This window comes from Esox lucius, chromosome 20, assembly GCF_011004845.1.
Source record: "Esox lucius isolate fEsoLuc1 chromosome 20, fEsoLuc1.pri, whole genome shotgun sequence".
Classification (NCBI taxonomy): domain Eukaryota; kingdom Metazoa; phylum Chordata; class Actinopteri; order Esociformes; family Esocidae; genus Esox; species Esox lucius.
The window spans coordinates 22,772,625-22,785,792 of NC_047588.1; the positions used below are offsets into that span (position 1 = coordinate 22,772,625).

The following is a 13,168-nucleotide window of genomic DNA, read 5'->3' on the forward strand; positions in this document are numbered from 1 at the left end:
TGGCAAAATTCATACAGTTCATAGATACTATTTGTGTTGGAGGTAAACTTATTAAGAATTGTTCTTCAGTTTAACACAATGGTTAATGGTGTCTAATGAAATATTCAAACTTGGCGTGATGTTAATGCGTAACAAAATAATATAATGTCAAGAGGTTATACCGACACCCAGAAAATTTACAGCTCTGTGGTGTAGTAGGTTCGAATCTCGAGTGGGCAGCCACGAACAATTTCTATTGCGGGCCGGCTAAACTAAGCTTGCCTGGATTCTTGTTTTTTAAACTATTAGACAAACTTATTTTTGATCCCTGAGATTGGCTGCCATGGGTGCCGCGCACCCATCTCACCCATATATGCTCTGCCTCTGGTATTCACAAAATGTTCTATAACATACCTGAATGAGCTGTTGTGCAACCAGTTGTCTTTAGAAGACATGCAATTGGTTGAACAGAGTCCACCTGTGTGCAAATAAGGTGTTTCACATAATTCCAGTTTATATACACCTGTCTCTGGGGGGTCCCAGTTGGTTATTATAACTCCTTACATAGAATCATGAAGAGAAGGAACATTTAAAGCAAATTCAGAATTAGGTTCCTCAAAAGCAGCAATCTGGTTGGATTTAAAAACATTTCCAAGGCTTTGAATATCCCCGGGAACACAGTAAAATCCATTATCAAGAATTATCAAGAGAATATTTCTCAAATGTAAATCTTTCTAGAACAGGCCATCTTCAAAAACGATTATCCGGGCTAGAAGGGCAAAGGTCAAGAAGGGCAAAGGTCAAGGATGCCACCAAGATGTCTATAACAACCCTATATATGCCTGGGCCCCTCACTTATAGACGGCGTTGTTATTATTACAATCAGTGGGCCCTGCCAAGCCATGTATATTTCCGACTGTTTCCAATGGCCCTGGCTGTGTTTGCTTCCAAAGGTCTCTAACCAATTTTGACTAAAGGGAATAATTATTCTATTCTATTAGTAATTCATTTGGAATATTCATTAATTTTTTTGCACTCTGTCCTCGTGGAGTTATTTGGTGTTGATAATATTTTTTTGTGTTGAACTCATTTTGATTTCATGTTATAACACTATTAAGGCTGTCAAACAATCCAAACAATCGCTATTAATCGCACAGTCTTTTAGACTAGGGTGTTGCAGTCTCAAAATGCCAGCTCCCATTTACCACAATAACTGGAAGTGTCTATTTCTGGCCAGTGTAAATCTACATAGAATGTACTGGTCTCTGATTCCATAGTTCTCTTACCATTGCACTCTTCATCAAGGCACCAAACACAACTGCTATGCTAGGCCAGTATAAAACACATCAGCCCCTCTTATCTTGAGATCTGCTGGGTGGGCAGGCATTTGATCCACTATGAATCACACAGCCTTCTTGTTCGATGGGTTTTTGGAGGAAGATTGGAATTGGTGACGCAAGGGGACATTTACGACTTGGAACTGTGCGTCCATTGCACTATGGATATTTTGCCTTCTTACATGCTGTTTGGTGGGATTCTTATACAAGTTAACACAATTCACTCAATGAATGCAACTTCTTAAATGCTACTTTGAAAAAATGCAAACCACCATTCAATAGTTTTGGGTCACATAGAAATGTCCTTGTTTTTGAAGTATATCCATTTAATGACATAAAATCTATCAGAAATAAAGTGTAGACATTGTCTACATAAAGTGTAGACAATATATTCATTCAGTTGGTCTATGTTACACAAACAAATTCTGAAAATCACTTTAAAGACGAACTCCTTATATGCCATATTTGCATGACAGCCTAATTGCTATTTCTCTTTGTTTCCTGCCTGGGTAGAAAACCAAGATCTCCACCTATGATAAGATGTGGGAGTTTATGAGCAGTCGGAGGCACTCTGTGATGGTGAAGGACATTGACGAGGGGATCCACAGAGTCCTCACCTCGGACTACGCCTTCCTCATGGAGTCCACCACCATCGAGTTTGTCACCCAGCGCAACTGCAACCTCACCCAGATTGGTGGCCTCATTGACTCCAAAGCCTACGGCGTTGGCACACCCATGGGTACGTCCTCTTCTTAACACACATAGCACACCAAATGTACCTACTATTCAAGTATCATTTCTGAACAGGTTCTCCCTTATTTTAATAAGAGATGCATACAGAAGAGATGCATACTCCCCAGTACATTCTTCACATACCTGAGAATTGAAAGTGAGCCAATGAAACAACATTCGTTTTCGAAGCACTATGCAGTACGATGACTCCTATGAAACTTAAGCAGTCCAGCTATACATTTCATGGGTGGTTGTGGTATATGGCAAATATGCTACGCTAAATGTTGTTCTTTATTATGATGCATTGCAAACCCCCAAGACACCTTACTGCTTTTATATAGTGACTCCAAATAGAATTAGAACAGTAAAAAGTGATGTCACATCTGTTGTATATGGTCCATTATACCACCGCTTTCAGCCAGTCTGCATTCAAGGTTGAAACCACCCAGTTTAAGACAAAATAACACAGGCCACTTTGCCAGAGCATGAGACCCTTAAAAAAATTAACAGCCAAACACAGACAACATATAACGTACTATGTAAATGTTCCATAGTATTCAATAGCACACAAGAAAACTGTTTTTATTTGTTTTCTCTGGCTATTTCAGTAGAATTAGTACCTGAAACTAATAGAGATATATGTTGGTGCCAGGTATACCATGATTCTATGTTTGTGTGTATGTGAAAGAGACCCTGAAGGGCCAAGCGGCTGATGAAAGAATGGAGAGAAAGGATATCGGACCTAAAATAAATTAATTGATAGTGGTGGGTGGGAGTGCGCTGGTTTTACACGTGTGTAGATGTGCAGGATTTGATAACAGGGCTCAGCAGTATTGTCCTAATCCAGTTACACATGCAGCCCCCAGCACTGACAGACATAAATTAAAAGGAGTACCTATTGTAAGAATTATGTGAGGAAAATGATGACCTGTATGCAGAAAATGACTTTTTGGTCAATTCATTTGGGGAGAATGAGAGTTTGAGGTTGTCTGTCTTTCTATGTAGGGGCCACTGAAAAATTATGTTCGTCATATGTTTTCTGTCTCAATGGTTTACGTGTAACAGCTTCCCTGCTTTTTAACTAGTGGTCATCCCTGAACGGATGGATGATTCTGTCCTTTACAACATCAGTGTACTCAGTTGTGAACAGTGTGTTTAATTTAGGATTTGGTGAAACTGAATTTTGACCTGTTTCATAGATGATTGCAAGGATTCAACAAATCAAAGTAACCAATTAATTTAAAAACCATAGAGAGTATGAAATTGCATTAGAAGTATCTAAAAATAGCTTTCAGTATCAGTATAAAAAAATCACTGATCGTCCCTTACTAAATATGCAAGCATCAGAATTCATAATATTCAGTACCCCATTTAACAACATTACTGTAGGTAACAGTTTGCTAATATAATTTCTACCAGTCAAAATCAGAAAATAAATACACAACTAGTAAACAGTGTGGTGTTTTTGTGCAGCTGTCAAAAATTATGCAATTTTATTGAAATGTATTGTGGCATCATAATCAAATTATGGAACTGTCAGCACTGATATCACATGTATTTAGAACTCTGGGGGACTGTTACTATGCTGGAGGTCACGTGCTCTATGCTGGGGGGGCGTTAGAGATATTTGAAACTTAGAGTGGGGAGAACAAGTATTTGATACACTGCTGCTTTTGCAGGTTTTCCCACTTACAAAGCATGTAGAAGTCTGTAATTTTTATCATAGGTACTCTTCAACTGTGAGTGACGGAATCTAAAACTAAAATCCAGAAAATCCCACTGTAGGATTTTGAAGTAATTAATTTGCATTTTATTGCATGACATAAGTATTTGATCAGCTACCAACCAGGAAGAATTCCATCTCTCACAGACCTGTTAGTTTTTCTTTAAGAAGCCCTCCTGTTCTCCACTCATTACCAGGTTTCGGGGCTGTCACTGGGCAATACAGACTTTCAGTTCCCTCCAAAGATTTTCTATTGGGTTCAGGTCTGGAGACTGGCTAGGCCACTCCAGGACCTTGAGATGCTTCTTACGGAGTTACTCCTTAGTTGCCCTGGCTGTGTGTTTCAGGTCGTTGTCATGCTGGAAGACTCAGCCACGACCCATCTTCAATGCTCTTACTGAGGGAATGAGGTTGTTGGCCAAGATCTCGCAATACATGGCCCCATCCATACTCCCCTCAATACAGTGCAGTCGTCCTGTCCCCTTTGCAGAAAATCATTCCCAAAGAATGATGTTTCCACCTCCATGTTTCACGTTTGAGATGGTGTTCTTGGGGTTGTACTCATCCATCTTGTTCCTCCAAACACGGCGAGTGGAGTTTAAACCAAAAAGCTCTATTTTTGTCTCATCAAACCACATGACCTTCTCCCATTCCTCCCCTGGATTATCCAGATGGTCATTGGCAAACTTCAGACGGCCTGGACATGCACTTTCTTGAGCAGGGGGACCTTGCATGCGTTGCAGGATTTTAATCCATGACGGCGTAGTTTTTTACTAATGGTTTTCTTTGAGACTGTGGTCCCAGCTCTCTTCAGGTCATTGACCAGGTCCTGCCGTGTAGTTCTGGGCTGATCCCTCACCTTCCTCATGATCATTGATGCCCCAGGAGGTGAGATCTTGCCTGGAGCCCCAGACCGAGGGAGATAATCTTGAACTTCTTCCATTTTCTAATAATTGCACCAACAGTTGTTGCCTATTGTCCTGTAGCCCATCCCAGCCTTGTGCAGGTCTACATGTTTATGCCTGGTGTCCTTACACAGCTCTCTGGTCTTGGCCATTGTGGAGAGGTTGGAGTCTGTTTGATTGAGTGTGTGGACAGGTGTCTTTTATACAGGTAACAAGTTCAAATAGGTGCAGTTAATACAGGTAATGAGTGGAGAACAGGAGGGATTCTTAAAGAAAAACTAACAGGTCTGTGAGAGCCGGAATTCTTCCTGGTTGGTAGGTGATCAGATACTTATGTCATGCAATAAAATGCAAATTAATTATTTAAAAATCATACAATGTGATTTTCTGGAATTTGTCTCTCACAGTTACAGACCTCTACATGCTTTGTAAGTAGGAAAACCTGCAAAATTGGCAGTGTATCAAATACTTGTTCTCCCCACTGTACATGTGAAAATGTTAATGAAGTATTCATCTAATGTAGATGGTCCTGATGCACAATGCTCACTTGTGTGAACAAATCACACATATTCACTCCAGAACACAAGTGTTTTATATTAGTTGTCTGCTTTCAAAAGCATAAAAAACTACAAACATTAACACAAAACTTTTCAAATACACATTTTATTATTGCCCAGACCATGAATAGTTATTAAGCCTGTGTTTCGTTAGCCTTTACAATTAGTAGAACATTTGCCAAACTAAAAAAATCTATCAGTTTTTCTCATTCTTGCATTGTTGGCAAGCTAGTTAAGTTAATACCAAAGGGTGTAATAATACATGCTGTTAGTAAAGCAACAAATTATATAACCCAAACAGAGGCTATCAACATAGCTCAGTTGCCCAAATCTACAATTCACTGGCACAACTCCAGGGCAATAATGTTAGGTATTCAACTACAAAAGTGAACAAAATTTTTTTTAATAATAAGTTTTATTAAGGCCCATAATATATTAATAGCTATTAAGCCAGTGCTTTGTTAGCCTAAGCCAATGAGGGTCTAAACAAGTATTTTCCCATGCAAAAGCCTAAAAGTATTTCTCATTCTTACCTAGCTGGCTAGCCACTTAATTGTTAATACCAAATTATATATTATTAAATGCTCTTAGCAAGCCAGCGAATGTAAAGTTACGTCCATGAATGGATAAAGATAAATGCACCTTACAGAATTCCAATCTACCACATTGTCTATACCAAAAGGGGCATGCACAAGCATTGGAATAAACATTCACATTTTAAAAGGTGACCAAATAAAAATGACTGAATTATTTTCAGATGGAATACCAAAACAATCCTGCAATTCCTTTCTGAAAATAAGTATGACTGCATGAAAAATTAAGATAGGGTGCATTTACCGTATGTTGTTGTGTTTTATAAATTGTTTCTCCCACAGTAATATTTGGTATGTCTGACATGGGTATTTGTGGCTGCTGGAATGGAATATAATGCATGTTTGTGTACTCAAACTCCTATCAAATTGAGGAATGGTTTGGGATATGTTTGGCAGGTACCTTTTTCACTCAAAATATAAGAAAAGCTAAAAATTATAATGATTTTTTCCTTCAAATTTGAAGGTGTTCCAATGTTATCAATTGAAGATTCAATATAATACGATTCAGCCATAAAATATTTATCAACAATATAAATAATCACTGATTTGAAATGTATAGAAATATTTTGGAAATAAAACATGTAGAACAAGGTGAAATGGCTGGCAAATAATTGGCATTGCGAATAAAAGGTGATACAGAAATGTCTCATTTTCTTGTAGCTATTACTTGATATTACCGATAAAGATAAAAAATAAATAATCAGATTCATGTTGTGCTCTTCGTACAGACTGGTATCACTATTAAGATTTATTATAAATTGATTGCTAATATATATTACCACAATTGCTTATTCACAGACCAATCACATGTGGTTTAGATATGCCTATACTCTCGTTGAAACCAGCATCCAACATTCAGCCCCTTTCCTTTTGCTATGGGGAACTAAACATGTATGTCCTGCTATTCCTAGCCTTTTTTTCTCTGTCTCTATACATCCTTGCTGCAATGATTAGGTTGCAATAAATTATGAAATAAATGTAAATGTAAATGTACTAGCGTAGGAAAATAATCTAATGTTTTGTCATTGTATGCAAACTACACAACTGTTCCAAAGTCTGGGGTTAATTACCTGCTCTAAATGATCAGAAACAAGACAACTTTCTTCTGAAACTCGTCAGTGTATTCTTGTTCTGAGAAATGAAGGGTATTCCATGCGAGAATGGCTAAGAAACAGATGATCCTGTACAACGCTGTGTACTACTCCTTTCATGGAACAGTGAAAACTGTCTCTAACCAGAATAGAAAAAGGAGTGGGAGGCCACAGTGCACAGTGAACAAATACATTTGAATGTCTAGCTTAAGCTTCAGACATCTCACAGTTCCTCAACTGGCAGCTTAATTAAATAGTACCCGCAAAACAGTCTCAACATCAACAGTGAAGAGGCTACTCCAGGATGCTGGTTTTTAAGGCAGAGTTGCAAAGAAAAAGCCATATCTCTGACGGGCCAATAAAAATATAAGATTAATATGGGCAAAAGAACACAGACACTGGACAGAGGAAGAACCTACACCAATTGGCCATAACATTGTGACCACTGACAGGTGAAGTGAATAGCACTGATAATCTCGTTATCATGGTACCTGTCAGCGGGATGGATATATCAGGCAGCGAGTGAACATTCTGTCCTCAAAGTTTGTGTTAGAAGCAGGAAAAATGGGCAAGTGTAAGGATCTGAGTGACTTTGACAAGGGCCAAAATGTGATGGCTAGACGACTGGGTCAGAGAATCTACAAAACTGCAGCCCTTGTGGGGTCTTCCTGGTCTGAAGTGGTCAGTACCTATCAAAAGTGGTCTAAGGAAGGAAAAGACGAGCTACTGCGTATGGGGCTGCATAGCAAGGGAAAGTCTATGCCAGGGTTCTGGAGAGGAGAATACGGCCGATAGTAGAACCTCTGATTCAGGAGGAACAGTGTGGTTTTCGTCCAGGCCGTGGAACACTGGACCAGCTCTATACCCTCTACGGGGTGTTGGAGGGTTCATGGGAGTTTGCCCAACCAATCCACATGTGTTTTGTGGATTTGGAGAAGGCATTCGACTGTGTCCCTCGCGGCATCCTGTGGAGAGCGTTCGGAAATATGGGGTCCTGGGTCCTTTGCTAAGGGCTGTCAGGTCCCTGTACGACCGAAGTGTGTCAGGTTTGGGGACCACACGATTTCGTCTCTGCTCTTTGCGGATGATGTTGTCGTGTTGGCCCCTTCAAACCAGGACCTTCAGCATGCACTGGGACGGTTTGTGGGATGAGTGTGAAGCAGTGGGGATGAGAATCAGTACCTCCAAATCCGAGGCCATGGTCCTCAATCGGAAAAGGGTGGCTTCAGGTTGGTGGAGAGTGCCTGCCTCAAGAGGAGGAGTTTAAGTTCCAGTCCCGTCCCACCGGGAGGAGACCCCGGGGAAGACCTAGGACACGCTGGAGGGACTATGTCTCCCGACTGGTCTGGGAACACCTCGGTGTCCCCCCGGAAGAGCTGGAGGAAGTGTCTAGGGAGAGGGAAGTCTGGGCATCTCTGCTTAGACTGCTGACCCCGCGACCCAGCCCCGGATAAGTGGAAGATGATGATGATGATGATGATGATGAGAAATAGTATTTCTAGTGGCCAGAGCATCTAATGTTTGTTATGCCAACCTGGCCAGCAAAAAAATGTGTCTTTGCAAAACCGTTAACTCCAATAAAATTAATTTGCAGCAAGAGAATAATAAAATAATAACAATTTCAGGTACAAGTGAAAAAAGGAAAGCCAACTAAGCTGTGGTACAATATGCTTCCACACATCACACACAAAGTGGGAAGTCACGTGAATTGTAAAATCTGCAAACAACTATTTACAATTTGTGTACTCAGCACCAGATGGCGTGGTACCCATCAGAGAAGGTTACCTGTAGTGTAGTTACTGCCAAAACATAAAAAACAAAGCTGGCATGTCACAGATTACAGTTGGATCATGAATGTTTAGCAACTGTAGCTCCTATAAATCCAAACCTTTAGCTGTCAGCATCAGGTTTTCTTGGTCTGTCTCAGCATTCTTCTCGAATTAGGCATTTTCTGATGACCTGTAATTCTATAAATTCTATGACATTGATGCATGATGTGTTTTATATTTATTGGTCAGTGTAGTAAAGCATTTGGTTCCTTCACCATGGGCTATCATGTTTCAGAAAGTTGGATGCCATAGATGAGGCCTTCTTGCACCTAACAGGCTTATCACTCGTCTATAAATAATGTATTCTACAACATCAATAGTTTTAACACTAACAACACTGAATTTCATCACTGTTGTTGTTCGCTCCTTGGGGTTTCAGGCTGGGTGTTTTGTAAATGCACTTTTTGACAACTGCTGATGTAAAAAGGGCTTTATAAATACATTTCATTGATTGAAGTAGGGGTGTGATGATACACTTAGCTCACGAGACAAGACGATACAAGATATTGGGTTCACGAGAATGAGACGAGAAGAACACTGTTCTTTAATCTTCAGTGACTAAATATATGACTGGAAAAATAGTATTTTATTTGACTGAATGTCACAAAATGCAAAACAATGCAGGTGCATTTTGAAATGTTTTAATTCATCTTGTAATGAATATGAATTATTATATGCTGTAAAATACAGAACAATATGCAAGCACTGTAAAAGTTTTTGCCACAAACTCAGCTGACTGGCTTCTCTCCTGTATGGTTTCTGAGAAAACTCAGATGTCTCTCGTTATTGCCATGGCTCTAGCACTTAACTGTGGAAGTTGAGATGCAAAGGCATTGTCAAAGTTGTCCGGCCTTTCAGTGTTTTCTTCACGGGCACGGTTCATTTTAGTTGTGAGCTGTGGTGGTTCTGTAGGAATCTTGGCATATGACGGGCCCTTGGCATAGTGCTCGTGTTAGCCGCGGTGTACAGCACTCTTTTCTTACAGTGATTACATATTGTTTGTGTCTTGTCTGTCACTCTGTCACCGTTTATTCTTTCCACCAGGTACAAGGGATGGGCATGTATAGTCAAATTTTTGAATACCTCGGTTGAAAACGTTTTTAGTCTTTTTTTTAACATGTGCTCCTTCACACGTGTTTGTTATTTACAATCGTCAATTAAAGCTGTAGTAGTGTGGTGGGGTCCAGTCAGTCAGTCAAAATATTTGGCCACAAAACGATACGTAGAGTTCGGATGTGGAATTGAAAGGCGTTTGAGAGTGCAGAAAACTGAGTTAAGCAAATAGCATATAGTTGGCTAGCTTAGCTAACTAGCTTCTCTAGACTCTTCTATCCAATAAACCCAATGGCCCTCATTCATGAAACGAGCATACGACCGAATTTGATCTTAAAATGATCGTATGATCTTTTCACCAACAGAGCTGGTATTCATCCATATTATTTTTATCATACCCTTACGATCAAAGTCATGTCTGGTCGGAGACTGTGTAAACCAATGTCAAAAAATAATATGCATGATTCGCTATAAGACCATCATTATCACAAGAAACAACAATCGTAACAGCTTCAGTGACAACACCCACAATTATAATTATAATAATAGGTAATATAAAATAAGATGAGGAATATAACATACGAACGTACCACAATATAAAATATTGTATCACTACTGTAGGCTTTTGTTGTAATATTCTTTTTTATTTCACTTTATTCTGCATTTTCTCTCTTATTTCTGTTGTTCATAGGTTTGTAAGGTTTGAAATACCTTTTTGTATGTAATGTGCTACACTAATAAACTTGCTTTGCCTTGCTTTTCTCTCAGGCTGTATTGACATACTTGGAGATTATAAATGGTCATTATCTTGTCTGTCTGGCATCTTGATTTGCAAACAGGTCTTACATTGACTAGTGAGAGGACATACACTGAACAAAATTATAAACACAACACTTTTGTTTTTGCACCCATTTATCATGAGCTGAACTCAAAGATCTAAGACTTTCTGTATGTACACAAAAGGCCTATTTCACTCAAATATTGTTCACAAATTTGTCTACATCTGTGTTAGTGAGCACTTCTCCTTTGCAGAGATAATCCATCCACCTCACAGGTGTGGCATATCAAGATGCTGATTAGACAGCATGATTATTGCCCAGGTGTGCCTTAGGCTGGCCACAATAAAAGGCCACTCTAAAATGTGCGTATGGGCAGGCAAGTGTCCATAACACATGCCTGCCCATACCATAACCCCACCGCCATTATGGGCCACTCGATCCACAACATTGACATCAGCAAACCGCTCACCCACACGACGCCATACTGCCCTGTACAGTGAAAACTGGGATTCATCCGTGAAGAGAACACCTCTCCAATGTGCTAGACGCCATCGAATCTTGGAGGTAAAGATGCTGGATGTGGAGATAATGGGCTAGTGTGGTTACATAGGGTCTGCTGTTGTGAGGCCGGTTAGATGTACTGCCAAATTCTCTGAAACGCCTTTAAGGACGGATTATGGTAGAGAAATGAACATTCAATTCACGGGCAACAATTCTGGTGGACATTCCTGCAGTCAGCATGCCAATTGCACGCTCCCTCAAAACTTGCGGCATCTGTGGCATTGTGCTGTGTGATGGAACTGTATATTTTAGAGTGGCCTTTTATTGTGGCCAGCCTAAGGCATACCTGTGCAATAATCATGTTGTCTAATCAGCATCTTGATATGCCACACTTGTGAGGTGGATGGATTATCTCGGCAAAGGAGAAGGGCTCACTAACACAGATTTAGACAGATTTGTGAACAGTATTTGAGAAAAATAGGCCTTTTTGTACATAGAGAGAGTTCAGCTCATGATAAATGGGGGCAAAAGTGTTGCTTTTACAATTTTGTTCAGTGTATAATGTAGCTGCTGAAGCTTTTAGCCAGTAGTCCACGTCTCTAAACCATTTATTGCTATTTAGCAGTGGGTAGTCAGTCAGTCAGTGACTGAGGCACTCACTCAGTAAGAGACATTCACTCTTCTTGGCCGGCTCCAGTTACCCAGTCCAGCAAAAAAGTTGAACAATGGTGCTTGCAAACTTATTCTCCCAGTTTATACAAATAAAAGAAATTGCCCTAACAACAACACAACAAACCTTACGATTGCCCTCCACCTACAGAGGTCAGTTGCTGGGAATGGAGTAATGGTAAAAAAGTAATGCTTTGAAAACTGAACGCCACGTCAGCACTACCGTTTACATCTTCTCATCACTATGGTTTCATGTGGCCAAGTTGTTGATTTCTGGTGGTAAATTGGTGTGACTTTGATGAAATTGACTTGATGAAAGGACATTTGTGCTCATTTGAATGATGTGTATTCGGGTTTCTGTGTTGGTTTTATCAGGAAAAAGTGTTAGGTCTGTGCTGGTAAACAACGTATAGCATCATCACTCCCTTGTTACCCATTCACACAGAGAAGAGAATAAGGCCTTTCAACTACTAATCCTCTCATTTTAATACCTGTTACCTTTTGTGGGCTGTATTCCCATAAAGCCAGGGAATTAAGCATATCTCTTTGACTTAAACAGATAGGAGTTGTCAGCCAACATTAGTACCTAGGCCTTGATAGTTCAGCTGTGTACTTGGTCTGAGTCCCTCTGGCAGCTGCTCACCCAGTCTGCACTGTAATGGACAGAGTAACACTATGCCCATTGTTGAAGTCTAACACTTCCCCGAGTTGGTTTGTTGGAAAGGAGAATAAAACACCAGGAGTCAGGTCAATTACCGTATCATATGTCCATTTATTACAGAAGCTTCTGGAGACACGTGTCGCTGCACAATGTCTAAGGATCAACATTCAACAGATCATTTTATACTTCTACTACGCCCAAAAGATAGAGTCGTTAAATTCACAGAACAAGTGTGCTGTTGGTCCAGTTCCAGTTCTATTCCTTATAAGGATAAACGCAAACATCTTCTTGTCCCCTCCTGGTTTCTGTCTGGCCTGTCAGACTAGGTGTGTGTGTCTCTAACCTGTGTCCTGTTTCTCAAAAGACAGACATACTAAATCTTTCTCTCCCCGGCAACTGCTTAAACAGGGTTTCCTATTCTCCTACTTGCTCCTTCAGTTTCAGTTCATATTACAAACATTTAATATTTTGTTTCATTGGTTACAACAGCTTATAACAGTTCACTAACTTATACAATCAATACATCTACATTGGTTACAACAGCTTATAACAGTTCACTAACTCATACAATCACTACATCTACACCATGGAGGAGGAGAACAGTATGAAGGAAATAGACCTGTGCAAACTTCAATGTCAAAATACTAGTTGGTCAATTATGAAGTACAGTTGTGCTCAAAAGTTTGCATACCCTTGGAGAATTGGTAATATATGTATTATTTGTAAAGTAACCATTAGTGAGCAGGCAAAACACATGCC

At 39.9% G+C, this 13,168-nt stretch overlaps 1 protein-coding gene across 2 annotated transcripts in view; it reads left to right on the plus strand.

Annotated features, from left to right (window-relative positions):
• Positions 1-13,168, plus strand: part of grik2 (glutamate receptor, ionotropic, kainate 2) — a 330,777-nt gene that overhangs the window by 291,120 nt on the left and 26,489 nt on the right. For both annotated transcript variants that reach the window (XM_013139315.4, XM_020041428.2), the window contains exon 15: positions 1,830-2,055. In XM_013139315.4, the coding sequence (XP_012994769.2) occupies positions 1,830-2,055 (226 nt within the window). The remainder of the gene's footprint in view (positions 1-1,829; positions 2,056-13,168) is intronic.